This window comes from Gallus gallus, chromosome 8, assembly GCF_016699485.2.
Source record: "Gallus gallus isolate bGalGal1 chromosome 8, bGalGal1.mat.broiler.GRCg7b, whole genome shotgun sequence".
In the NCBI taxonomy this organism is placed as follows: domain Eukaryota; kingdom Metazoa; phylum Chordata; class Aves; order Galliformes; family Phasianidae; genus Gallus; species Gallus gallus.
In genome coordinates, this window is record NC_052539.1 from 14443296 (window position 1) to 14470569 (window position 27274).

General features: G+C 51.6%; 1 protein-coding gene across 1 annotated transcript; it reads left to right on the forward strand.

Annotated features, from left to right (window-relative positions):
* The first annotated feature begins 3195 nt into the window (after nucleotides 1–3195).
* Nucleotides 3196–6470, forward strand: BARHL2 (BarH like homeobox 2). Its single transcript, XM_015290665.4, has 3 exons — nucleotides 3196–3873; nucleotides 4929–5154; nucleotides 5464–6470. Exons 1-3 carry the CDS (start codon nucleotides 3303–3305, stop codon nucleotides 5774–5776), a joined length of 1110 nt encoding a protein of 369 aa, XP_015146151.1. The 5' UTR covers nucleotides 3196–3302; the 3' UTR covers nucleotides 5777–6470.
* The last annotated feature ends 20804 nt before the right edge of the window (nucleotides 6471–27274 follow it).

Sequence of the window (27274 nt, forward strand, 5' to 3'; positions counted from 1 at the left end):
CAGGTAATCCGAAATGGCACTGACCCTTCTCATCCTTCCGATTACCTTTCTGAAGCATGAACTTGGTATAAAATCACACATCAGAAAATTCACTATAATTATTTTGCAATGCCATCAGCACAGATCCATCACGGAGGGAGCCCAGTAGTGGAATGCTCCTCGCAGCCACGGCCGCGGCCGGTCCCGTCCCGCCTGAGTGACAGCTTTGGTAATTACGTGGTTGTAGAGACCTCCCCGGCTGCTCTAACAACCTTGTCAGGCCCGGCTCGGACACGGCGAGCGGCGCTCCATGTGCTCGCTGCTCCCCGAGCGTCCGTGCTCGTGTCCTCCGCCGCATCGGGGAAGCAGCTGACAAAAGAAAAGCCGTGGTGCAAAACACTGAGATGAATTTCTTGGAGCAGAAAGTGAACTTTCTTTGCCTTTTTGGCTTTTTTTCCTCCCTTTCAGGAGGGAGGCAGCGCTGAGCCGCCCGGGCTCGGCGGGGTGGGACGGGACGCGACGGGACGGGACGGGAGGGCCGCGCAGCTCCGCGCCGCTCCGCGCTGCCCGCGCCGTTTTGTTCGCACTCGGAAACGTTCTGTAGCGCCTCTCGCAACGGCCCCAATTACTCCGAGGTACAATATATTTTCGCCTGGATTAGACGGCGAGTCTGTTGGCACAGTGTAAATGTCAAGCAGCAGCTTTTAATAAAGGGATGTTCAGACTGTTAAATTTCACAGTACAACGGGCTCTGTCCCCCCGGCCCCCTCCCCCGGCGCTGCGGATCTGTCACCGAGTCAACGCGACGGCGGTCCGACGGGGGTGGGGAGAGCCCCCCGGGGCTGGGGCAGCTCCCAGCGGGGAGAGGGGCCCCGGCTCTCCTCCCTCCTCTCCTCGTCGGGTTGCGCAGCGCTGTCCGAAGGCCGTCGGGGCCGGGTCGCCCGCTGCAGCACCCCAGCCGGCACACGACAGCCACTCACTGAGCCCAACATCCGTAGGGCCATTGATTAACGCTCAAAGTGCCGCTCTAATTAGCTGCTGCTAATTAACGAGCGGGGCCCCGTCCGACTCCTCTGAGTGGCACCTTCGCTCATCGCTTTGATTCGGATATCGCTGATTTATTAGCGGGGGGGTGGGGAGCCCTCCTCGCCTTTGTCCGCAGCCGGACGGGTGGGACGAGAGGGGAACGAGGGGGCACAACAGCCGTCCCGCGGCCGCCCCGGGCCTCAACAAGTGCGGGCCGAACTCCGCTGCCCCTCCGCACTACAGCCGGGCGGAGCGGGGCCCCCCGGAGCCCAAAGCCAGCGCGGGGCCTCGCCGCCCGTTCCCCGAGAATATTGGCGCACAATGGAGTTGAGGATTAAAAAATAAGAGGAGGGAAATGAAAGGTGTTCCCTCTTTGGGAACATGACTTTAAGCCCTAAATCCCGATGCCGGGACGGGAAGTGCATTGTGAGTTACAGGATTATGTTAGTGTAACATATTACCTCGGATCCCGCATTCCCCCGGGGATAATTAGGACATACTTTTGGTAAATTGCAAACCAGGACAGCGGGATAAATACGGCCGCTGCAGGCTGCCTTTCTTCTGCAGGAACCTGCCCGTGCATTTGCAATTTCAAAATATTTTTCTTCCTTTCTTCTGATCTTTCGTTTCAGTCTCCATTTCCCGCTCCCCCGTCCCCCCCATTTTTTTTTTCCCGTCCCTTTTTTTTTTTTTTTTTTTTCTTCATTCGTTCCCCGGCCCTCGGGGCAGACCCGCCGAGTCGCGACCCCAGCGCTGCCCCCGGCCCCGACCGCGCCGGGCAACCGATGGGGACCGCGGGGGAGGCCGCTGCCGCCGCCCAGCGGACACGGGCGGCCCTGCAGCCCCGCCGGGCCCTCCGCGCCGGGCGCAGGACTGGCGGTATCGCCCCGGGGCCGTCGGGGAGAAGCGGGGGCTGCTCGAGAGCCGCGAGCGGCGGCGGGGAACGGCCTCGAGGGCGAGCTGCTGGCGAGGCGTTTCCTACCGTCGGATAATTTCTTAAGAAGAGCGGGAGCCAGGCCGCGAACCGCCGTGGCGCGCAGCAGGTGTGAGACCGGAGCTCTGCGGGGGTCACCGGGTAGCGCCGAGGGCAGGGAGGGCATTACCGGTGCGGAGCCGGCAGGACGAGGCGGGAGAGCGAAAGGCCCCGCATCCGCGCTGTCCTCCTGTGCCCCGGGGCTGCCGTCGGTGGGCAGCCGTGGCGGCCGGGAGAGCGTCAGCGCCCGAACGTTCTCCCTGGAGCCAACCGTGTCTCCGCGGCCGTCTAGCCCTCGGCACGCTCGGCTCGGCCCGGCCCCGTTCCGCGCTCCTCGGGGACGTCAGGGCCACGGCTGACGGGCTGGGGCCGGACAGGTCCCGCTGCTTGGACAGGACGGGACCACGGGCACGGGAGTGTCAGCAGGGGCCCAGAAATGTCAATTCGGAGTAAAACGTATCTCGGAGAACTCTGAATCATTCATTACCACCTTATAATTACTCTGCTAATTAGGTTGACACGGAACTTAATCAGGATTAATACGACGCCTTGTCACTGGCAGTTCCCATTACTCTGACATCCAACCAGGGAGCGTCCCGCCGCCGCCAACGCGGGCTGCCGCTGCTCCCCGGGGCTCGGCCCGCTCCTGCCTTCGGCGCGGCTCCGACGGCACACGCAGAGCGCGCTCCCGCACTCCCCGGCCTTCGAATCTCGGCGGGGCCGCTCCCCTCACGCTCCGCCGTTCCCTCCGCGCACCTTTCCCCTTCCTTCCTCCCTCCTCCGCTCCCGCCGGTGCCCGGACCCCGACGGGGCGGCGCTGCGACGCCGGGGCCGAGCGCGGGGAGGAGGGGGGCGGCGGGGCCGGGGCCGCCGGCGGCCGCCGCCGCCGCTCATTGGCTGCCTTCCGCGCGGCGTCAGCCCCCGCTCCGCGGGCCGCCAATGGGGGCGGGCGGCGGCGGCGGAAAAAGCCCGGGTTTATAATAACCCGCGGGGGTCGCGGCGGCGGCGGCCGTGACGTCACGGGGGGAGTCGCCGCCGCCGAGAGGAGCCGGCCGGCACGGGCGGGCGCGCCGCAGTGGCCGGAGTCCGCCCCGCTCCGCCGCGCCCGCACCTCTCCCGCCGCGCAACTTCCCGCAAACTTCGGCGGTTCGGCCCGGCCCTGCCCGGCCCGGCGGCGATGCGGCGCCCGGAGGGGGCCCCGCGCTAAGTGCCCCCCGTCCGCCGCCGGCGCCGCAGGTGCGCGGAGCTCGGGGCAGCACCCTCCCCCCCCCCCCCCCCCGGCGCGGGGCCCCCCGGGATGCGGGCGCGCCGCTAGCGGGCCGCCATGGAGGGGCCGAGCGGCTCCAGCTTCGGGATAGACACGATCCTGGCGGGCGGCGGCTCCGGCAGCCCCGGCGTGATGAACGGAGACTTTCGGCCGCACGGCGACGGCCGGCCCGCGGATTTCCGGAGCCAGGCCACGCCGTCCCCCTGCTCCGAGATCGACACCGTGGGGACGGCGCCGTCGTCGCCGGTGTCGGTGAGCATGGAGCACCCCGAGCCGCGCCTGGCGGCCGCCGAGAGCCTCCCTCCGCCGCCGCACCGCCTGCACCTCGGCCCGCACCCGCCGCCGCCCGGCCTGCAGCCGTCGCCCCCGCAGCCGCCGCCGCCCCAGCTGGGCTCGGCCGGCGCCGGCCCCCGGACTGCCACCTCCTCGTTTTTAATTAAGGACATTTTGGGCGACGGCAAACCGCTGGCGGCGTGCGCGCCTTACAGCACCAGCGTTCCCTCGCCCCATCACACCCCTAAGCAGGAGGGCGGCGCGGCCCCGGAGAGCTTCCGGCCGAAGCTGGAGCAGGAGGACAAGGCCAAGCTCGACAAACGCGAGGACCCGCAGGGCGACATCAAATGCCACGGTGAGTGCGGGCGGTGCGGTGAGTGCGGGGCTGTGCGCGGCGGAACGCGGCGGGGCTGTGCGCTGCGCTGCTCGGTGCCATCCGCCGCGATCGGAAGGAGCCCGGTGCCGCTCCCCCAGGGCCCGTCCTCCTCTTTCTACGAACGCATTTTTATTTATTTTTATGTCTAGTTCAACTTGTTAGTTTTAAATGCAGATAGGCCGAGCGGTGGGGTCGCGTTTGGAGCCGAAATGCGTGTATTTGTAACGCAGATGAGCACAAACCAGTGCCCGGCTTTCGAGGAACGGCGCGTAGAACGGCTTTGGTTCGTTCGAAATAAACGAAAGGAAGGAAAAAATAACAAATGAACCGAAACGATGAAGCGCTCCCCCCCGATCGGCACCAAATAAACGAAACAACTTTTAATTAAACGCCCGTGCAAACGGAGCGATGGGCAGTGGGAGTCAGGGGCTTTGTGCTTTCCTCGCAGCGCCAATTGTTTCCCTGCGCTTCGGGACGGAAGGTCCATTCCCCCGCTCCTTATTTCATTTTATTTAAGTTTCTGAGGGCTCATTCGGTGCTCCCGGGAAAGCCCCGCTCTGCGCCCGAGCGCGGCGACTGCGCGGGGAAGGAGTACGGAGGGGCTGCGCCCGGGCACGGAGAGCGCTGAGAACCGCCGGGGCCGGCCCACGTTGTTCTCCTTTCGCCCCGCTGCCGCGTTTTGCCGGGCTCGGGAGCAGCGTGTGCCGCCCGTTTCGCTATTGCCGCGCTAGAGCCGAGCGCCCCGAGCAGCTGCACGGCGCGGCCCGGCTGTCTGCGCGCCCCGCGCTCCCCAGTGGGGCAATTAGGGAGATTATGGTTCGTCCTGCGGGGAGGATCAAGGAGCGCTGCGGCCCCGGACAGCGTTCGGGCTGAGGGATCGATGTCCCGGCGTGGCGGGCGGGGGAGAGGGCGAGAGAACAACGAAAGCCCCGCGGGTGGCACACGGAGCGCGTTCCCGGGGAGCCCGGGCCGGGCGCGGGGCCGGGGCCGGAGTCGGGTTCCGCCGCCCCTCACCGCGCCTCGGTTCGCTGCAGGCACAAAGGAGGAGGGCGACCGGGAGATTTCGAGCAGCCGGGACAGCCCGCCGGTGCGGGCCAAGAAGCCGCGCAAAGCGCGCACCGCCTTCTCGGACCACCAGCTGAACCAGCTGGAGCGCAGCTTCGAGCGCCAGAAGTACCTGAGCGTGCAGGACCGCATGGACCTGGCCGCCGCGCTCAACCTCACCGACACGCAGGTGAAGACGTGGTACCAGAACCGCAGGTAAGCGGCCCCGACGGGACGGTCGCGGGCCCGGCGCTGGAAGGAGGGGGGGGGGGGGGGATCGAGGGGGGGGCTCCGTGCGGTTGTCGCCGCCGCCGTAATTTTCTGTCTCATTACGTACGGTTGCGGCCACCCTAATTCTGTCGGAAAACATTAATGTCACCGCGCCGGGCCGCCATGTTTATTAATTTGTCCGCCGCGCGTGTGCGTGTGTCCGCGTGCGGGGCCGTGCGGGGCTCGGGGGAGGGAAGGGCCCGGCCGTGCCCCCCGCGACCCCCGCCCGCAGCCTCCCCTTTGCTCCCCCTCCAGGACCAAGTGGAAGCGGCAGACGGCGGTGGGACTGGAGCTGCTGGCCGAGGCCGGCAACTACTCGGCCCTGCAGAGGATGTTCCCCTCGCCCTATTTCTACCACCCCAGCCTGCTGGGCAGCATGGACAGCACCACGGCGGCCGCGGCGGCCGCGGCCATGTACAGCAGCATGTACCGGACTCCCCCCGCGCCGCACCCCCAGCTCCAGCGGCCGCTGGTGCCGCGGGTGCTCATCCACGGGCTGGGGCCCGGCGGGCAGCCGGCTCTCAACCCGCTGGGCAGCCCCATGCCGGGCACCCCGCACCCGCGGTGAGACGGCGCCGCGCTCCCCACCAGCCCTTCCCCTCCCCGTCCCCGACCGAGCCCCAGCACCGAGGAGAAGGCAGCGAGGGGAAGCCCGGGGGCTCCGGGCAGCCGCCGGCGGAGCGGCGAGCGCTCAGAGCGAGGACTCTCGAACCGCGCGGCCGCGGAGCGCAGCCCGTAAGTGGAACGAGCGCACGCGGGGGGCAGAGCCCCCGCCGCCGGGACTCGGAGCGCGGGCAGCGGGCGGGGGGCGGAGGGAGCGGCCGTAGCCGCGCGGAGGGCCGAGGGCCGCCCCCGCCCGTCGGAGAGAGCGCCGGCGAACGGAGATCTTTGCACTGATTTTTCTCATGACCTTTTTTTTTTTTTTCTTTTTTTTCTTTTTTTTTTTTTTTTTTTCTTCTCGGAAAGCGGCATGCTCCCCAGTGCGGACAGTTGTACAGACCGAGTGCTGAGTGCTATATCATATTTATTATATGTCGTCCAAAAAAAAAAAAAAAAAAAAAAAAAAAGGAAAGAAAAATTCACTTCTCTACGTTAGTTTAAAACGAACGAACGTGGTTCTCCCCGTCCCTTTTCATGTCTTTTTGGATTCAGTAAAATAAATGCTTAGATGACGAAATATAGATTTTTTGGTGACTGAAAAATTACAGGGAAAAAAAAAAGGAAAAAAAAAAAAGAAATAAACTTTATCTTTTTTTAACAAACGTGGAAACTCAAGGCAGCTAATTTTCCCCGTGCCGAGAATGCAAGGAGTCCTGAGCCGGAAATGCAAGCGCCACTCTTTTTTAGAATTAGTATGATTGATATTTTCGTTGTTTCATAACCGGCGATTATTTTTCCTGTGTATTTTGAAGGGAAAAAGAAAACCAACGCAAAACCCTAAAAACCGCCGCGCTGCACGTGCGGGCCCTCGCCGTTATCTGAAGCGCCTGGGCCGGGCGGCGGGGCGGGTCGGGACAGCGGGGCCGGGCCGGGCAGCGAGCGCCGCGCGGGGGTGAGTACCGAAGGGATTCGGGCACGGAGCCCCCCCAGCACCGCCGCCGTCGCCGCCCCACGGCGGCCGCTTCCCGGCCCGGTGCCGCCCGGCCCCGTGGGGATTGGAGGTGGGAGGAGAGGGCCTCGGGCCGGAGTCGCTGCCCTCCGCCGGGTCCCGGGGCGGCTCCGGCCGTAGCCTTCGGAGGTCGGCACCCCCCGCGAAATTAGAAAGTTATACAGCAATTACCCATAAAACATTCATAAAGCCCAATGCTATCTTCTCCTCAGAGGGTTTGGCTTTGCTTGCTTTCTTTCTTTCTTTCTTTCTTTCTTTCTTTCTTTCTTTCTTTCTTTCTTCCTTTCTTTCTTGCTTTTTTTCTTCTTTTTTTTTTTCCCTCTCGTGTTCCCATTCTCTTTTTCTCGAAGAGACACAAGAAGGGGAGAGAGGAAAAAAAAAACCAAAAAACAAAAAACGAAAGAAGAGACGGAGAAGCCTCCGGGCACGTTTATTTGGGCTTTGCTAATTAGCGAGCGGCTTGCCGATCTCTCTGCTAATAACTTCGCGTTAAACCATATTGACCCCTGCCTTGATCTAACAAAGGGGAGCGGCCCGGGAACGCCCCCCCGCTCCGCTCCGCGCCGGGCGGCGGCCGTCGGCACTTCCCCGCAGTCCCGATGCGGCCCCGGCGGAAGCGGGGGAACGCGGCCGGGGCGGGGCGCGACACGGGGCTCGGTCAGGGCCCTCGGCCGCCTCCGAACAACGCATCCCGGCCTCCTTCTTCCGATGGGAGGCGACCCTGACGGGAAAGCGGTCCCGGCTTCGTTGTTCTTCTCGATGGGGTTCGGTTTTGGCGGCGCCAAGTCGCTAAAAAGTAGTGAGAATAAGGGAAAAAAGTTCGTGGTAAATAGCTGAGCGAACGTGTCCCGGGTGGCGGCCGAGGGGCTCCCGGCGGGAAAGGGCTGGGGGACAGGTGGGGGTCTTCCTGCGGTATTCTCCCAGCCCGTCTCGAGGGTACGGAGGAGGGCTGAGGCCCCATTCGCTGCCTTTTATCTCCCCTTTCGGCATTTTGGGAAGCGGGGCTGGAAGGGAAACGCGAACGCCTTCCGGGCCGGAGCCATCCCCCGGGCCGGCTGCGGATGCGAACGAACCAAGCCGTCCGCCGCCGGGCAGAGGGGCTCTCAGCGCTGAACCTCCGGAACGGAGAGCCCTCGACGCGGGTCCGCTGAGCGCGGAAACGAAACGGGACGCTGGGGAGGAGCGGTGTGGTCCGAGGGGACCCGGCAGGCCGCGGGCTTCCTGGGGGCGGCTGCTGCTCCCCCGGCACTCGCCGCTCCGCTGGGGGCCGGGACGGCCGCGGGCCGCGCGGTGGTACCGCGGCATCTCTGCGCCCGTCCTCAGCACCGCGGACAGCTCCGGGGGCTCGGAACGGCGCGGCACCACCCGTGCGAGAGAACCTCGTGGCCTCGTTCCCCGGCGCCGGGCAGCAGGCCGTGCGGAAGGTATAGGAGGCCGAGATGAAGACGGAAGAGGCCGAGACTCGTCCCGAGGCCGGGGCTGCCCTACGGCTCCGTCCCCGCCGCTCCCGCGTTTCCCCGTTGCTACCGGCGGGGAAGGAAAGCGGGACGCGGCCGCTCCGCTCTTGCCCGCGTCGCTCCGGAGTGACACCGGCGCGCTGGGACGCGGGACGCCCTGGCCGCGCTCCGTGTCCCGTTGGTTTGTTCCTGCGGCAACGGGGTCAGGGTAACTCCTGACTGCGGAGCTCAGCTCCGCCGTCGCCAGAGCGGGAGGTGAGTCGGTGGGGACGCGGCCGGGCCGAGCGGTGCCATGCCGCCGTGAGGTGCCTCCCGGTCACGCTGCTACACCGGGTCGGACCGGAGCCGCTCTCCCGGCGCTACCCGCGGAGAGCGATTTGCGCTCCCGCCGCCAGAGCCCGGCGCTGCCCGCAGCTCCGGTTCGCGTGCGGGAGGGTTTTAACATTTGCTGTTTTCTCCCTTTGCAGAGTTTATCTTCCTCCAAACTCAGGCGACGCTCCCATGCGGCGGCACACCGTGAGTCGCCTTACATCCCGCTGCAGCCCGCTCGGGTAACTCAGCGTAGGGTGGGTGTGCAGCCGGGCCGGATTCACCCGGGGAAGGGGCAGAGCCCTTCGAAATGTCAGAAACAGCCCCAGCCCGCGGGTAACGGGGTCGAGAGACGAGTACCCGTTGCAGGTTGGAATTACGCGGCTTTCCCCCTTCATTCCGTCCCGCTGCAGAGCCCCCTCTCCCGTCGAAGACCCCGAGCGGGTCCCTTCCCTGCGGTCACTGGAACTCGGAGTTCCATTTTCAGGTACGGGAGCATAGCACAAACCGTTCCGCCCCGTGGGAGCAGCCGCCGGCTCCGCTCCGGGGAAGGCATCGAAATGTCCCCGGAGGGGCCTGGCGGGGGGCAGCCGATAGAGCCCGACACCCCCGGGAACGGCGAAGAGTGGGTGGATGGGATCGGCGGCCCCCAGGGCGCCTCTCCCCGCTGACCCGTTCCCCGGAGGTGCCGCTGAACTTCGCTCTTTCCCGAGGCCGTCCTGGGCCGTCGGGCAGCTGGAGCGGGCGCATTCCCAGGCGGAGCGCAGGGCCGGCAGGGCGCCCATCACATCAAAACCCCGTTTCCATATTCATATGCCCTATTTTCCACGAGCCGTTTCTATTAATGGAAGCACACAAACGCCGCTCCTCAAAATTAACGGATTTCAAAGGAACCCGGACGAGGCGACCCGAGCCGCTGGGGCTGGGCTCGCCGTGCCGCCCCCCCGGCCCCGACACGGAGCCCCGCGCCGCCCCCCACCCCCGGGCTGCGGCCCCGTTCCCGTCCCGCACCCACGTTCCTCCCCTCCCGGCACTCGTCCGAGGCCGCCGCGTTCCCCCGTCTCTGAGAGCCCATGTAGAGCGCTTTAATTGCCACATTTTCAAACCGTGGCAACGGTGTGGCTGTCTTAGTAATTACCTTAATGAGATAACACCTTTCCTTCCCTCAACCTACTCATTATCACGCCTCTTGTTCAAATTTCAGCTATAAAGAGCTATACTTAAAAAAAAAAAAAAAAAAAAAAAAGAAGAAAGAAAAAGAAAAAGATGATGTGGGGAGAAGTCTGAAATTTGTTTGAGGTCTTGTCCCTTAAAACAAGGACCTTACACGGATCACTGGCATACAAAGAGAAACATACACCCATTCCAGGAAAGGCTGGTAGAAGTAACCAAACATCTGGGGTACCCCTTAATTATTCTTGGTTGGCTCCTTTAGCTTGACCTGTAGGGATGTGAGGGTGTCAAAGTGATGAATTTTAAGATGTTGGGCTGTGAAGACGTGCAGCTGCAAGACTGATGGATTTAGGAAGGGGATGGTAACAAGGTTAGCTGCATGTGAAGTGTGAATTGAGATTTTTGCAAAGAGACTGTGATTGCAGATGGGCATAATGTTGTACCCTTGCATGAAATCTTGCTATTATTGTATAATGGTCAGACAGAGTGTGAAATGACTTACTACTTTACTTTTACTCTTTAATGAAGTTGGGTAGGGGAGGAGAACTACCAGGAAATCGATAGTGGTTGTGAGCGGAAACTCTATGACAGGTGCTGAGACATTAAATATTTATTTAGCTTTTTGCTCCCTTCCTTCCCTTCTCCCCTCCCTGATTTTTTTGCTGTATCAGAACGCAAACAAAAATACAAGACAGGATCTGGACAGAGAGGAAGATGCTTTCTTTACCTCACTTTCTGCAGTACATAAGAAACGGGTATTGCTGAGTGGCAGTGCGGCATGTATGTGCTCTATGTAAACTATCAGACAGCTCTCTCCATCCAGGCTGCAGACACACACTTTCTAGATAGGTGTTGAGCTGCTCAACATGTATCCCTCTCCTAGACCCTGCTGCCAGCATGTGGTAAGTTGTAGCACACTGCTACGACCCCATATGAATTGCAGTGGGCTCCTCTCCAGCTCAACGTCTCGTTCTTCGTTGTGCACCGAGCGGAGCTGCCCACATGGTGCTTTTATTCCAGGAGGATGGAGCAAAATATCTGCACCTGCTCTTCTGTGCAGCGCTGTGCAGGTACCTTTGCAGACATCTTGTCAGCAGTGTCACACGTGGCCAGGGCAGAACAGCTATTAGCAGAATTTATGATTCCGTTGTACAGCTGCACCATTCTCTGTGAATATGTAGTGAGGAAAAGGAAATGGAGCTGCTCCCTCTGGGTGCTGTCCTAAAAAAGAGGATTCCCCAGCTGACTGAACCCAGGCACTGCTGAGGACGGTCTGACAAACACTGGCCCTGCACCTGGGCTTAGCGAGCTGCCTTCCTCTCACCGAGCAGTTCATCTCCCTGTTTGACACATGTGGCAGAGGTGTAGCTTCTCGAATGCCTTCTCAGCAGCACACAGCTCCAGAGCTCTTGGATGGGGCCTCTGCCCCAGGGCCTCCCCCGGCACCTTTCCCCACAACAGGTGCAGCCCCTCCCTGGAGCTCTCAGCGAGGCTGTGCCCTGTGTTTGCCATGGGGGTTGGCACTGTTACCTCCTCACCAGAAGTCGGGAAGAACAAGAAAGCTGGGGAATAACTGCCTGACTGGTCTGTGTTAGCACACGGGACTTAACGAAGGCAGTACTGTGTGGAGCAGGGAACATGTCTGAGACCAGTCTTTGACCTTACAGTTCATCAGCTTTCATTCTGGTGCTTGTGCCTCAGTGCTGAGTGAGTACAGAGTTATGGAAGGGAGCCCCGCTGCTACATATTAACATCCCGTCACAGGGTCCTCTTTCTCCTCTGGGTGAGGTAAAGGTCTCTGAGATGTGCATGGGTTTGTTTCAAGTGGTGTCCTGGCAATTTGGGAAAGGAAAGCTGAGGAAGCAGCCCATGGGGGGACTTGCCACCAGTAAACAGGCTGGGTACTGAGTTCGGGTACTGAGTTCAGGTACTGTCTTCATCCCTGTATTAAAACAGTGCAGCCTCCTGCAGCCTCTTGCAGCCGGAGCAGAGCAGTGCAGTGTGACACTCAGCGCTGTGCCTCTTCCATGGAGACTAAGCTCATTACAGTACAGTATTCTAAAACATGCTTAACCTCTCCAGGCTTGGGTGTTGTATCCCAAATCTACTGTGGAGCATGGACACCCCAATTAGCACTTACAATGCACTGTTGACATTTCTCTGGGCCAGCCCACCAGGAATAATTAGATGTGATATCTAACACAAACTCATTTTTTTTTTCCAGCAGAGGGTACACTGAAAAACGAAAGCAGCATCGTCTGCAGCGGTGCCTGGCCCGATTCAGCTCTCTCACTGACAGATGTGGGGTGGCTGGGTTGGCTTCTCCGGGCCCAGGACTTCAGGGTTGGGCCTGGGGTTGCTTCTGGAGATGGGGATAGGTTGCACCAGGGAGCTGTCTCACGCTGCGTGGACCTGGGAAGGGGCTGCATGGCCCTCAGCATGAGGTGTGAGTGGTGGCACCTGCTTGTATAGGTCTTCTCTTATTTTGGGTGTCAGATGGCCACTGGAAGGGTCACTCTTGCTGACCGTTTGGGCCCCTCTCCTGGTGCAGAAAGCTGTGGGCTGGGTGAGGAACAGCAAATCTTCCATTTGTGAACATCTTCCTCAGCAGCGGTATGCGTAACAGCAGCAGCAACGTGCTGCGCTATCGCAGGCCAAAAGGCCTATGGAAAAATACGTGTGACAGGGAAGAGGAAGAAGCAGTGTGCTGCAATGCAGCAGGAAGGCGTCTGTCCTGTGCCACTGCTCATCGCAGTGGGTCTGAAGGTGTAGGTGTACTCAGTGAGTACTCCTGTTAGAAGGTGGTGGAGCATTTGGCTTTGGTGCTGTTTCTTGCCTACGTTAATGCACTGCAGGCTGGAACTTGGAAAGAACTTGGCAGAGTGAAGAGGAAATGAAAATGATAATTTTTCATGTAATAGAGATCACATAGAGATTGCCTTTGTTGTTCACAGCATTTCCATTCCAGGATGCTCGGAGAATTAAAGCATACAAATAGAGAAAATCTGCAAAGCGTTGTCAGGTATTATTTATGTATTATTATTTTTGTTGGAAGAGACATGTAAATATAAAGAATTAGAAAAAGGAGCTACTAAAATAAAATATAATGGAAACCACAATAAATCTAACATGAGAATAAAAGTATAATGAGAACACATTTTCTTCAGCATAAATACAAATCCTGTCTGCATGCTAAAGCCCTATTAATTGGATACTTACTAGAGGAATAAATCTTTAAATGTGTAAAAAAATCTTCCTGCTCTGTGATGAAATATAAATATCACCAGATTTATTAAAGAAAAAAATCTGCTAAACGACTCCTTCTCTTACATACTAATTTATGCTTATTCTACATCTGAAAGAACTCACCCTGACGTGAACATCAGCTAAACGAAGGGAGCTGCAGAAGGAGAAGGTTTAATGTGGATCACGAGAAGTCTCTTCGATCAGGCACGGCAGGTTTCAATGAAGTTTTATGTTATAAAATAGAGGAAAGGTGATAGTCTCTTAAGAGACATAATACTTATCCCACGAGTGATATAATAGTTCATAATTCACCAGAGAACAAGGCTCAAGTGAGTCATATATATTTTATGGCACAATTGGGATTAATACCGTACTTCAGAGAGGCATGCATAACCTGTTCTATTTATATGGAGAGACGGTTTAAAATTCACCCTCTTCTCACACCCTTTTCTCCTACCCTTTGGCACCAACTTATGAGAGAGGGACTTGAAAAAAAATGAGTGTGGACGTCAGGTGAAAAACAGACATGGGATCGAGGGATGCTGCAGAGCCCTTTGTCAGGAGCTGCACTGATGCTGCTGCGGCAATCAGAAAAGTTCCACCACCCCAGAAGAGGTCAAATCTCCATCCAGTGTGAGGGCGCACTGGAGATTTATTATTTTTTTTTAAGTTGAATTCAACCAATAAAACCACTGCTTTTTTTCTTTTTTCTTTTGGTGAGATCTGATGGCTCTAGCCACTGTTTGCAGCCACTGCAGTGGAATTTAGGCACACTCGGTCCCTGCTGTGCCATCACTGTCCTTAGTAGGTGTGCTGGGGTGGGGGCAGATTCGTGAGCCGTTCTCTGTGCTGTCTGCAGGGTGTGATGGTCATAGGGGCTCACACAGGGGAGGTGAACATGGGCAGTGGGATGGGGGGGGGTGAGCACCTTGCTCTCACTACCCGCGAGATGTGAGGCTCTGGGGAGTCTGCTTTTCTCCTAATATGCCATGAATAGGATGTTTAGAGATGGTGGATGTGGTGGTCAAGTCTTGTCCCGAGGAAATATGTTTTGCTCCTATGAAAACTTGTTGTTTTCTTTTGGATAATTTTTCTGAAATGTGGCTGGGAGCAGAAATGTAAAACACAGACTTGTTCTCTTCTTAAGGAAAAGCCACTTCCTAAATTGTGTCTGAAGAGTGGAGGCAGCTCAATTTGCCTCTCCAGCAAAATCCCCTGGAAGAACAAAAGTGTCCATGCTCCTGTCCTTGCCCTCCAGCCAGGCAGTTGGCACTCAGTGCCGGAATCGATAGCCAGATCTGCTTGGTTTTGGTCAGAGCTCAAAGCGCCTCTTTTATTGGTCTCATTTTAACGTAGAGTAACAGATTCCATGGCAGAAATATTGGTATTTTTCTGGCATCTGTCTTTGCTAGATTTCCCAGCAGAGCAGTGAGTTTGGGAGCTTTTATGAGCCATCCCAGAGGGGCTTAATCAGTAGGACTCGAGTCTTTGGTGAAAAGCTCATGGTGCTCTTAGAAGGAATTAAACAAAATTTTCTTCATGATCCTGCACACATATAATGCTAAACAGGGTTTGGAGGGGCTAACTTTGAGCGACGGGTATTGAGGAGGCATCTTTTGTCACAACCAACTACTATACATACAGTAATGATACACTTAAATGATACATAACCACCATTTTCAGAGCACTCTAAGGAGAAAACATTTCATACCACACGGTTGTTTTATTGTGTGCATTGCTTGTGATTGTTACAAACCCTTGCCAATGAATGACAAATTTACATACACATCATGTCAGCCGGCAATATTTTGCAGCCTTAATTGCTTTAGCTTCAGGCATTCTGTGTCAAAATAGAGTGTTTTACGTCCTGCAAGTTGCTCTGTTTCTTTGCAACAGTTAAATTATTCTGTAATTTGCCTGTTTTCCTTCTAATGCATTGTCCATTAAGTCATTTAATAATTTATGTTATAAAATGTATGATGCAACCTTAGATAGCGTTTAGAACTATCTTGAGGTGTTCCCGTTGTTGTGTCAGAAAGGACTAAAATCTGAATACGCATTTCTTTAAAACATTTTTCCAATAGTTTTTTGCCTGCTGTTAAGGACAGCTGAGTGTGGATCCAGCCAAGCTGGGGCTGACCCCACCATGACAGGAGCCAGAGCTGAAGCCGGTGCCACAAATGCTCCCTCCTGCTTGCTGCTCCTCTCTGCTGTGCAGCCTATAGCTGCCTGAGAAGCTCCAAAGGGCTCTGAGCCTCCATGTGCCTCACTCAGAGGGGACACCACAACCCTGCTCTGAGGGCAGCTCACCGGGACTTGCTTAGCGTACTTGCTCGTGCAGTGGGAGTGCAGATATACCTCCTCCTCTCAGGTGGAAGAATCACTGTTGTCATTAACAGGGTGTTTCTTTTCCTTGCTCTGCTTTCTGCCCTGCAGGTCTTTCTGTCCCAGCATTCATTCCTCCTGATAAGCCTCTAGATGCTCTGTTTTTTGGGTGTAACTTGCTGTCCACCACCAATAACAGAACGGAGAGGCTGGAGCACTGCACTGGTGTGGTCTCACCTTGAGCACCGTGCACAGATTTGGGCACCACAGTATAAGAAGGACACAGAAATATTACAGAGCATCCAAACGAGGGCTATGAGGATGGGGAAGGGTCTGGAGAGCAAGGTGTATGAACAGCAGCAGAGGTTCCTCTCTTTGCTTGGCTCAGAGCAGAGCAGGCTGAGGGGAGGTCTTGTGGTGGCTGCAGCTCCTCACAGGGAGCAGAGGGGCAGCGCTGAGCTCTGCTCTGTGCGACAGCGACAGGGCCCGAGGGAATGGCATGGAGCTGTGTCAGAGGAGGGGCAGGTGGGGGTTAGGAAAGGTTCTGCACCAGAGGGTGGTGAGCATGGCACCAAGCTGCCAGAGTTCAGGAAGCCTTTGGATAATGCTCTCAGATGTAAGGTCTTATGCGGAGCCAGGAGTTGGACTCGATGATCTTTGTGAGTCTCTTCCTACTTGGGTTATTCTATATTCTCTTATCCTAGGTGTGTGGCAGTGTGTTGGTGACAACACTGTGGGACAGCTCCTTGCATGTCTCACACACACAAGGCCTGGCAAGATCAGCTGCTGTTATGCATACTTACTCAGAGTGGAAGGCAACTGTATCTCATATGCATTCTCAGGAGCAAAGAGAGCAATTAGGGAAAGAAGGAGCAGCTCTGCTCCCTTCCATAAGCTCCTGCACACCTTCGTCATGTGCTCCTTCTCTTCAAAGTCTGTAATCTTGATGGGAAGCAGATTCACCCCATGTGAGAAATCAGGCATACTGATCACCAGAAAATGACTGGCAGGTAAAGAAACAAGATATCTGCTGTATTAAACCACTGGTTGTTCTTGATTGACTTACGAAGTGCTGAAAGTCCACCCACCTACCTATCACCAACATAGCCTACTAAACCCCATGTTTCTTGGACACTTCCAGGAATGGTGACTTGACCACTTCCCTGGGCAGCCTGTTCCAATGCATTAGCACTCTTTTTGAGAAGAATTTTTTTCTAACATCCAACCTGAACCTCCCCTGGCACAACTTAATGCTATTTCCTCTCATCCTATTGCTCTTACCTGGGAGAAGAGGCCTTTCAGGTAGTTGTAGAGAGCGATAATATCTCCAGAAGTCACAGCTAGGGATTGCTTCATATCAGTTTTTTCTGGTTGTTGTAATCCACATGAGTGTGTCCCAAGCAAGGTGTATTGGTGAGCTGCTGGCCCATGCTGTCAGTTTCTCCGGACTGTGCCTCTTCTGAGGGTATTTGTCCTCATGCCCTGGCAAATATCTCCATTTCTGCCTGCTCTATAGCTGCTAGAACTGGGCCTGTTGCAATGGCTGGTTAAACTTACAAGTCATGGAGAATGTAGGTACAGACCTGGCACTGCAACTCCTAATGAGAACTATCCGGCTGGGTGCCACTCCCAGCACGGCGTTTGGCACAATTAAGACTGTGTTTCCCATAGCAGAAGGCCAAATTTGCTGAATGGCCAGTGAGGGTCTCGATTCCTGTTTTCACATTGGGGTTTATGTCTTTCCCACCCCTGAAGCCCCCAGTTTGGCTTGAATACATTTTAAATTATAGGAAATATCCTGATACTCACACCACATGAATGAGGGCAGAAGGCAGGGGGCAACTCCTGGCTATGTTCCTGCACTGAATTTAATTTTTCATTGATAATTAGACTCTCAAAGCCACCTGATATTTTTGACCAGCGGGAAACAAAGGCCCACTGATTGACTCCAGGGATACGTGCAAGCAGCTCCCACTGTGCTCATGCGGCAGCTTCACAAAGACTCAAAACAAGAGCTGCGGCAAATTGGATCACCGTGCAAGTTTCAACTGGCCCATTGTGTACAAGTAGTAAATTGAGAGCTGATATTTCTGAGAATTATTTATTAGCAAAGCCCGGTGTCTCACTCCCCTTGTAGTTATCCTTTGCAAACAGCTTTTTACCAGTTTGGATGATCAATCTACAGCACTTCATTATTTTTTCTTTTATTCGGATAATTATTAAAAGACAGCCGAGATTTGCTCAGACTGGCAGTGTACTGCATCTGTACCCAGCTGGGCTGATACCTTAACAGTTAGGCATTATGCACTTAATTGTATAAAATGATAATGGGATGCTTTTGCAGGAATTTATTGCCGTGCAAACAATAAAATAAGATTATTTTGAGATTCATTTCTAATGCCTTTTGTGTTGTTAAGATTCTAAATAAAGGTGTCATGGTGACAGCTTCTAGTAGAGTGACCAGTTGTAAGCATTTAGTACAAAAAAGGTGTGAAAATGCTAGGCTGAGACCAGTTAGCAGAAATCATAGTTATACATGCTGAGACCTGCAGTGTTAAACCAAGTCTGAGTAAGTCTTGGAAAGGGATTGATGACTCTTATTGTTTGATTTCTTTTCTTTAAAAAACAGAACAAACAGGATGATGTACAAGAAGACGAAATTATGAGTATTTCATTAGCTGTGTTTTCCCTGCTAGCATTTTCCTTAGTTAAATTGAAAAAACAACGCTGACGCCATGGCTTGGGTTGCATGAAATAGAGAAAAAAAGATTCTTGCCAATACTGTGGCAACCCTCTGTAAAGAGTAAATACGCTTTTGGTTAATCTAATAATCTTCTGTGATAGGATTCCTCAAACAGTGAATAAAAACTGTATTGGTTAGGTGGTGTTCTGCCGGAAAAAAATTGTTATTTGAGAGCTATGGGGTGAGAACATGTTTGTCCTGGGGAGTGTTTTGGGAAATGTTTGTACAGATGATCACTGGTACTGATGCACCTTTTGCAGAACACGGTTGCTTTCCTCCTCAATGGGAATTTTAGTGGTGGAGTACTGAAGCCTTTGGAGGAAGGGTCTTCTCCAGGCAAGAATTTCTTGTGTGACCACTGGGTTTATTTGAGCTAGGTGTGGGTGCTGGGTTAGAAGGCAGTGGCCGTACATGCAGCTGGGCAGGCCAAGCCTGTGGAAGCAACATCCATCCAGAGGTAGATCTCCTGGCCTTTCCCCATTAATGTCCTTGGAAGCTGAGCAGGGATAACTCTCTTTCTTCAGAGTCCGGAGGCTGTGAAAATCTCCTTCCGAGATAAGGAAGAAATCTGCCCTGAGCACTTTTCCAGGCATGTGTAGAGCCTCTCAGAGGCCAGGCATCATGGCCAGGGGCACTGCCACAGCATGCAGCCCTGTGTGGCTCATTACATGCTCCATCCGCTGGGAGGAATGGGGTGGCCTGGAGACCTGAAGTGACACCTTCACCTGGAAGGAAACTCACAGCTGCTGATGAAAAGAACCCATCAATGGTACCCACAGCTTTACTTCGTGGAAATATTTTATCTTGCAAGCTGCCATGTTAGCAACAGTTACATTCGGAGGGTTTTTGTTTTGTTTTGTTTGTTTTTGTAATTTCATCAAGATGCTGAAAGAAACCCTCAGTAGGTCGCTTTCGAACTGGAGAGATGCACTGAATGAATGACATCAGCTCCTGAGTCTGGAAAGGCAAAACCAGGGACCAGCCAATAGCCCACGGCCTGCAGGATGATGGGAGTGTATTCTCACTGCAGGCATGCTGCTATTCTTCTGCAATCAGAAGGTAAATTTAGGATATATCCTTATGGGGCCTTGCATAGCACTCACACAGAGACATCTGCATGACATATGATAGTGAGACCACACAGGTACTGCGGCTGCTGTCCCAGAGCAGCATTGTTTTATCCTTTCAGTCTTGGACAAAACAACACAATTACAGGAACTAAAGCTGCTGTCTTTGATGATGAGAAATTCTCTTGCTGCCTTGATTTTGAATACATTTGAACATGTTGCCTACAAGATGTAGACAAAAATGAGCTGTGCGTTTAACTGGAGCAGTTGTATATTCTGTTGATGTCACTCAAGTGAAGTGACGCTCAGAGAGCTATAAATGCATCTATTTAATAGTGAAAAAAAGAAATACCTTGCTCTGATAGAGTTTTTCAAACCCTGTGATTTGCTCACAGTGTGGTTAATCTGGACCCTGGGCAAGAAAAGGCCCTCTCAGACCCCACTGAGGAAGGCTGTCCTGCTCCCCAGGAGGAGCCCATGAGGTTGGCATGCTGTATGATCCTCCCCATGGCATCCCACCAGTGCTCACCTCCCACAGGCAGCAAAACCTTTGTGCAACTGTGGGGCCCATGAGCCCCTGAGAACTTTGCCTTGGACTCATGATTTGTATTTTCAATACAGCTAACCACCAATATATTGGTTCCACAAAAATGAAGGCCAAAATATTCCTGCTGACTGAGTTCTAGTGGGATGGGTTTGGCCCTGCACCTCAGAGGTGCCTGGATTTAGCTCCAGTGCTGCTGGGCTCCTTCTCCAATGCAAGGAAGTGTGGATCCATGGTTGTCCTGTTAGGCTGGCTCCTGGTGGAAGAAAGAAATTAGGCTGCAAAGGGCTTTGGGTCAACCTGAAGTAACTGTGCAGACATTAATTCCTCGATGGCAAAGTATACGTGACATATGGGCCATGAATATGTCATTTGCTGAATAAATCCAGCCTTTTGTAAGTGGAAACTGCCCCAGTTTGCCAGTGTAAAGAGATAATATGAAAACGGGTGGACAATCGTTATCCAGTTCTCAAAGGCACCTGAAATTAATACCAGGCATTTGAGTCAGCAAGGTGAAATATTGCAGGCACATAATTTTCTCATCAAAAATGCCACTTCCTGATAGAAACTGAATTCTTCAGATGGTTTCAGCTAGACAAAGTAGACTAAATGAAAGAGTAGAAGAGTTTTTGGATGTTTTTAAATTAAAAAAATTCTGATTTTTAGAATTTAAAATCGGTGTTCTGACACCAAATGTAGGCAAATAAAAGTAAAAGTCATAAGCATGAGGTCCTATTTATTTGCCTTTGCTGTGAAAATCGGATTCCCCCCCCCCCTTTTTTTTCCCTTGTCGAGTCAAAATGAAAGGTTATATTCCCAGTTTAGCCACTGAAGTGAGGATTCAATTATTTGCATAGCTCCAGTTGTACAACATTCTAATATTTATCTTTCGGCTGCTGCTGGAGATACAGTAACTATCAGCTGCTCCGGCAGGAAAACTGAATTAAAAAAAAAAAAAGAACATGTAGGGCCATTATTTCTGTTTCGCCATAATTATGCGGCGTGTTAAACAATGTATGCTTCCATCTAATGCAAATCCGCTACCTGGAAATGCACAATTACCATAATACCTCTCTGGTTAGACATACGGTGAGACTATGATTATGCAGAGTGTGGGGAGAAGTTTATGTATAAAATTATTCTCTAGAAGAAGAAAGGATAAAAAAAAAAAGCCTAAGTAAAAAGCTAAGCCAGCACATTATCTAATTCTCAATGTAAAATAATGCAGAAGTGCGGAAGATGAACATCTGATTTGTCACATCTGATACGCTAATGTTTTATCCAAAAGGAAGAACACATTGTAACATGCTCATTCATCTGCGTAAACACCACCTGGCCCTTTGCAGGCACCTACTCCGGTAACAAAAGTTAATGGCAGCCCATTTGTAGCCATTTCACTGCTAGCATGGAAAGGCTTTTTTTTTTTTTTTTTCTTTTTTCTTTTTTAAGTAACATATTTACACGGGAGCATTGAGGAAGGCTTCCCTCTCAGCGCTCACTTCTGAAACCTCTCTTTCCCAGCAACTATGATTTAAAACCATTCGAAAGAAATGCTAGGAAACAGCATGTGCAGCCTGCTCGGAGCATGCTCACACGCACACCCCATCACACGCGGGCACAAGCAGCACGCACGCACTCAGGTTTTAATCACCAGCGATCCTCCGCTGCGGAGGCATACAAGGAGGCTGTAATGCAAATCTGTATTTACTCAGAAGTGCTGCTCTGGTCGTGATCTAAATAGCAGCTAGTTATGGTTTCTAATGCGTGGCTAGGGATGAAACAGATTTGTTGCTTGTTTTTTTTTTCTTCTTTTTTTTTTCTTTTTAACTGGCACATCGCGGTCATATGCTTCAGTAAACATGCCTTTGTGCTACATTACACATATGTGTGTACCATCACTTTGCTCTCAGACTTAAACAAAAACTGGGCACACAATTCATCAAGTGCTGCATACCAGCTCTGCCGTGTTTGAAGCGAATTTATACAAGAGGGTGAGAAATTCAAAATAAATAGTGAATTCTGCAGCTATTGAAATGATATATATGTATGTATATATTTCCACTTGTGAAACACCTAGGAGGACTTCTGGGTCGCCCGGTCCTGGGCTGCGTGAGGTTGGGCCAGGCAACCTCCAGCAGTACTTTCTAGCCCAAATCGCTCTGGTTCTGCATGCAGCCTCCTCATGGACACCTCTCTTAAGAGGTTGCCTCACAGCCCCAAGACACTACTGGAGGGTTTGCTCCCAGGCCCCAGCTGAACACTGGCTGCACCTCCAGGCCCCAATGGGCAGTGTAGAGTGGGAGGCTTTGGTGTGCCTGGGAAGGAGACGTGGAGAGCTGGGTCTGGACTGTGCTGGGTGCCGTCATGGAAGGACTCTGAGCTGGAGCAGAAGGCCAGAGGTAAGGCTGCAAGGGTTAAACAGCAAGGTTTACCCAGGTGGGGTTTCACCCGGGCCTGGAGTGAGCCAGGTGGGAGCTGTTAGCAATTAAAGAAGAGTAAATGGTCTTGATCAACAGTCACTCTCAAATACCTCTGAATCAAGCTTGTGTTTTTCTTTGGCAGCTGAAGGACTCTGATACCTGCAGTGGGTATGGCGCACAAATGCACAGCCATGTAGTTCTTCCATAGGTGACTCCTTGTATCCAGAGAGAGTTGGGAAATACTGGAATTTCTTCATGATTTTACTTTGTGAGTATTTCTCCTAAAAGGCTCTCTGGCATCTCCCTTGTGTGCCCAGGAAAGCGATCTCCTGCTTTCCTGTCTCAGTCCAGTGCTAACAGCAGCCTGTCGTCCTCTACTAGCCCTGCCCCAAGCACTGGTTTTAAGTTAAGAGCCCCTTGTTGTCAGTATGTGCATTTAAAAACAAGTCTCCATAAGAATCAATGTAAGTTTTTCACAAAGTGTAGAGTAAACACATAACAAGAGAGGAATAAGGAAGGTAGGAAGCAGATGGGTCCAAGCATGACACCAGGGACCCTGACTCCACTCACTGCAGAACTTCAGGACAGGTACAATTCTCCTCACTTTCCTTGTGTGAAAGAGTGAAGCTCTCACACTTTTTCTCTTTTTCTGACAGAGGTGTTTATCATCAGTCAGTCATCACTGCTGTATATTTATTTAATAGCAGTGGGAGAATCCCTCTGCTTCTGGGGGACTCTTTTGTTAAAGGAATGCTGGAGGTTATAGCCCCTGTTTGATGAAATCAGGGCTTGCTAAACTAATGAAAGACTGACTAAAACATGCAATTTTGTTTGCAGTGAAAATCCTTTTTTACCAGCAATTGTTTTTTAAGAGTCATATAACAAAATATTTAAGTGTGTATATCATGTTTCCGTAGTTTATCTTCTGACAAATGTCTCTGAATCTATGAATACTGTGGTCTGAGCCTATGTTTCATTGGCAATCTGGATCCTAGCTGCTGTACTTCTTACTCTTGACTTACGAGAACCCAAAGATGTTGGCACCATTTCAATTAATTTCCCCAAATCAATTTAATTCCTGTGCTCAGTGTACATGTGGCTCTGTTGCATGCAGAAGAGACCATCACCACCATTTTCTGATCATATTTTGGTAGAAATAAAGGCCAGTGCTCAAAGTGCTACTACATTTGTGCAGAGGGACATTAGCTGAGTCCAGAGCACATTATAGCTACATGGATATTTGAAATAAAAATCTCCCTGTTAGCCCAGTCTGCTGAAGAAAGGAGAATGTCAAGAGAATACTTATCTTTTCTTTGCCTGCAAGGGAAAACAGATCTGAGATCAATGGGAGTCCTCAAAAGGAAGTTGAGAGGGTCCCTTTAAGAGTAATCAATGTTCTTTTCTCTTTTTTTTTTTTTTTCCAAGGGGAAAATAGTTTTGTTTGCTTTTTCCTTTATTTTTTTTTTCTCTCCAAAGAAATGCCGTTAGCCTTTTCATCGCCTCATAGCTAATGTTCTATTCTATTAGCAATTATTATTCCTATTGTAGCAAAGTGTCCACAGCACTTTACGGAGGAGCCATACAGCTCCTACCACAGAGTCACCTTGCTCATCACTGGAGGAAGTAGGGGGAGTGTGGTCTGTTGGCCAAACAGAGGATGGCAGTGCCAGAGGCTCTTCCAGAAGGAAGAGTGATGATGAGACAACAACCATTCCTTTCTTTTGTTGACAAGAATGACCCTTGCTTTACAGAACTTAGGGGCACTGGAGAACAGGGGCAAGTCTGCCACAGACCGAGCCAAGCATGGAGATAACCAAGCCTGGGAGAAGAAGATAACAGAGGGGCCTCATCTAGTGTCCCCTCTGTGGGCTTTGTCTGCGTCAAGGTTGTAAAACAAATATCCTTGAGCAACAGGTACCTGGGGTCTTCAAGGCACTTTAGAACACTTTGTCCTTAGGCACCTCTTGAAATCTCCCTGCTGATGCTGTGCTCCCACTCAGAACGCGTGGGAATTGAATGAACATCTCCTGAGAACCTGAACCGAAAGTCTAGTCTTCATAGGCCAACTGTCACAATGTAACCCTGAAACTTACCTGCCAAAGCAAACATGCTTCACCAGTGCTCTCCTTTTATATGCGTCCCAACCCATGGCATAGTGCCCTATCTGTAGAACAAAAGGATGCTCTAGAGACCAAAGCATCTAGTGAGAGGAATGGCCACGCTGGTTTTGTCACTGGCCTTCAACATGGAGCATCCAGAAATGTTATGGCAAGACACAGCCCTTCTGGTGAGCATATTTTTGCCCTTCTCATTGCCAGTCCCAGGCAATGTGCCAGCTGGAAATGCATTACCATGTATGGCTTAATACATCAAGCTAGAACTTGCACCTGTTTGCCAGCTTTGCAGCTGTAGTTTCATACTATAGAAACATTGGCCTGAGCAGGAGTTGGGTGGTGAGCATAGCCATGGTATGATTGAAGGAACTCTGAGCCTTGCATAGAGATAAATGGTTTCACTTGTGCACTTTCACACATGCAGATGCACACTTGCACATAGGTTTACAGAAAATCTGAGATCACTATTATTTGCTAATGAGCAGATTGCTTCCGAAAAGGATGTAACTCTATTCTGCAGAAGGTTGCTGAAGTTTGCAGTTGTAGCAGCTAAACATGAAGAGTAATGGCGTTTTCAAAGGTTATCAGCTGAAAATTTGTGCTCTGTTGTTGTGATTGTTCATATCCCCACATCTCTGTAAAAATGAAATAGTCTAGTCCATGGCACTAGATCAGAATCTGTCCCAGTGGTTTCCTTGTTAAGATTTATTTGGTAAAGGCTATGAAATATCTTACACAGGAGTAAACCATACCCAAACACTTTCCCCTCCCTGCTCCTTGGAGATGCAATGAGAAGAATTCCTAAGTAGAGCTATCGTCCACCAGTGAATATAGACTATTATGCGCAGCCAGTCATATGGGCTTCTCTTCTGGATTTAAGTGGATTAAATAAGGTGTTATTTTCAAGGAAATAATGTTTTTGAAATTACTGGAACTTAGTGAAAGCTGCTTCTCTGCAGCCGTTCATTCAAGCTCTCCATCAAGAAATGATGTCTTGTTATGTTTCAGCTAGTATAACTGCTGTCTTTTTGGAACAAAGGAGCAATTAGAAATCATTTGTTATAAAAGCCTCTTTCCTTCTGTTATAAGAGCCTTTGTCTTCTGCTGACCCTTTTGAAAGTTGCAGTTTTGCAAAAAAAAAAAAAAAAAAAAACCTTGAGAGGAGGCTTTCTTGTCTTTAATCTAAGAGCAAAGTAAGAGCCTAAGTAACTGTCTGTGGTACCACTTTAATCAAGTTAATGCAGCCTGCTAGACTGCAGGCTTTGGTTAGTACAAAGAGACAATCACATGTAAGCTCATGAGTGGATACTTTCACAGGGCATTCGACTAAAAAACAGCTCTATGAGATAAGAGATCAGGTCCAAGAGGAGTCAATGACATGGCATACAGGAGATTGATAGTGGCTGGGAATGATGCTGTTGTGTTGTGTCAGAGGGCTGTAGTGGCAAAAGCCAGCTGGGCCCTCTGTCTGGCAAAATTTCCTTTTTAAGGTGCTTGTGAAAAAGGAGTGCACCGTGATGGACCTTTGTTTAGTTCAAAGGTTTTTACCTCTTTATTCTAAAGCCCCATTGTGAATTCACAGGGCTTAAAATATGTATCACTGTCCCTTTCATTTTATCCTTCTGAAAGAAATCAAAGGCAAATAAAAAAATAGTTTTTTTTTTTTTTCCCAATGAGCAATGAGCCCAGCCTGTTTGAAATGGGCTGGTGTTTGTACATACGGTCTCTCAATCTTGTATTTTCTGGAGAATCTTCCTGAATTTTGTAGGTAAGTTGGGTGGATGCTATATTTAAAAAGGAAAAGAGAAAAGGGGGGGATGGAAGGGGAAAAGAATTCCAGGTAACTTGTAGGTAAGCAGAATGTTCTTTCTATTCTGTTTCCCAAAGGGAAACTTCAGAATATTTTTAAAAATAAAAATCATGAAATCTTCCCACTTTTTTTTTTTTTTCTGTACTGTAGGATTTGTGGTCATTCATTTGGCATTTAATGCCTATAATCCTTCATTTTCATTTCTGTCAGCTGTTACCGTATGAAACAATAACGCTCATACACAAATGAATCTTCATGCTTTCCAGAATCACAGCCTAAATAGAAGAACTGATAAATAAGGCTGAATATAGAATAAAAAACTCAGTTTATTTCTGCTTTATTCTGTCAAAAATAATTAAAAAGAACACTGGCACAGCTGTGTTACTCCAAAGAATTCACAAAATAATTGTCACGGCTATCACTAATTGTTTGAGGATACCTGCATTGCTGCTGTGGGCATGTTTTTTGTTTAGAAGGAGAGACTTTCTTGTTTTCTCTATTTGCAGGGCACTTGGTGCTCTCTGCTGACATATGATATGTAGTTTAAATTCTATCTTTTATCTGCTCAATACATTTAAAGCTTAATCTCGGTGATTGACAGTTTTCATGAAAAAAAAGAAATGATCTGGTTTTACTGTGAAGACAGAATAATCTGTTAACAGAGCAAAAATATTGGTGACACTACAGTGTTTCCAAAGGAAATACTTTGCGCATCATCCTGGGATGTGAATCAAAACAATCATGACAGGTGAATGAAAAGAAGAAAATTAAGATATAGCTACAAACAAAAGCAACATTAATAATTCAGGCAAATAAACTTCAGTATACAGAAAGGAAGCGTGCTGTCAAGGTGATGGAGAATGTTTCCTGAAGTACAGCACATTTAGGCAGCAGAAAAATATATAATGTTTTACATTTCCACAAGGGCTTTTTATATCCCTAATCTCACTCCCCTTGTTACATTTTCCCAAGTAATGTTATTTGGTGTGATCCATAAGCTAAATCTGGTTTAATGAGTCTGATTTTTAGGATGGTAAACTTCATTATGGTTTTTAAGGTACGAAGGATGGCTGTGCTGTAAGGGGAACACATCTCTCCCCTTCAGCATGCCATAATTTATTGCTGCTTGACTTTAATTGGCATGCACGGCTGCCTCCTCCGCCCAGCTATCTCTGCTCTGCTGGCTCTAGGAGGCACTTGCATCCTCTGCTGGGATCTTTCAGCAACATTTTCATATTCATGATGATTT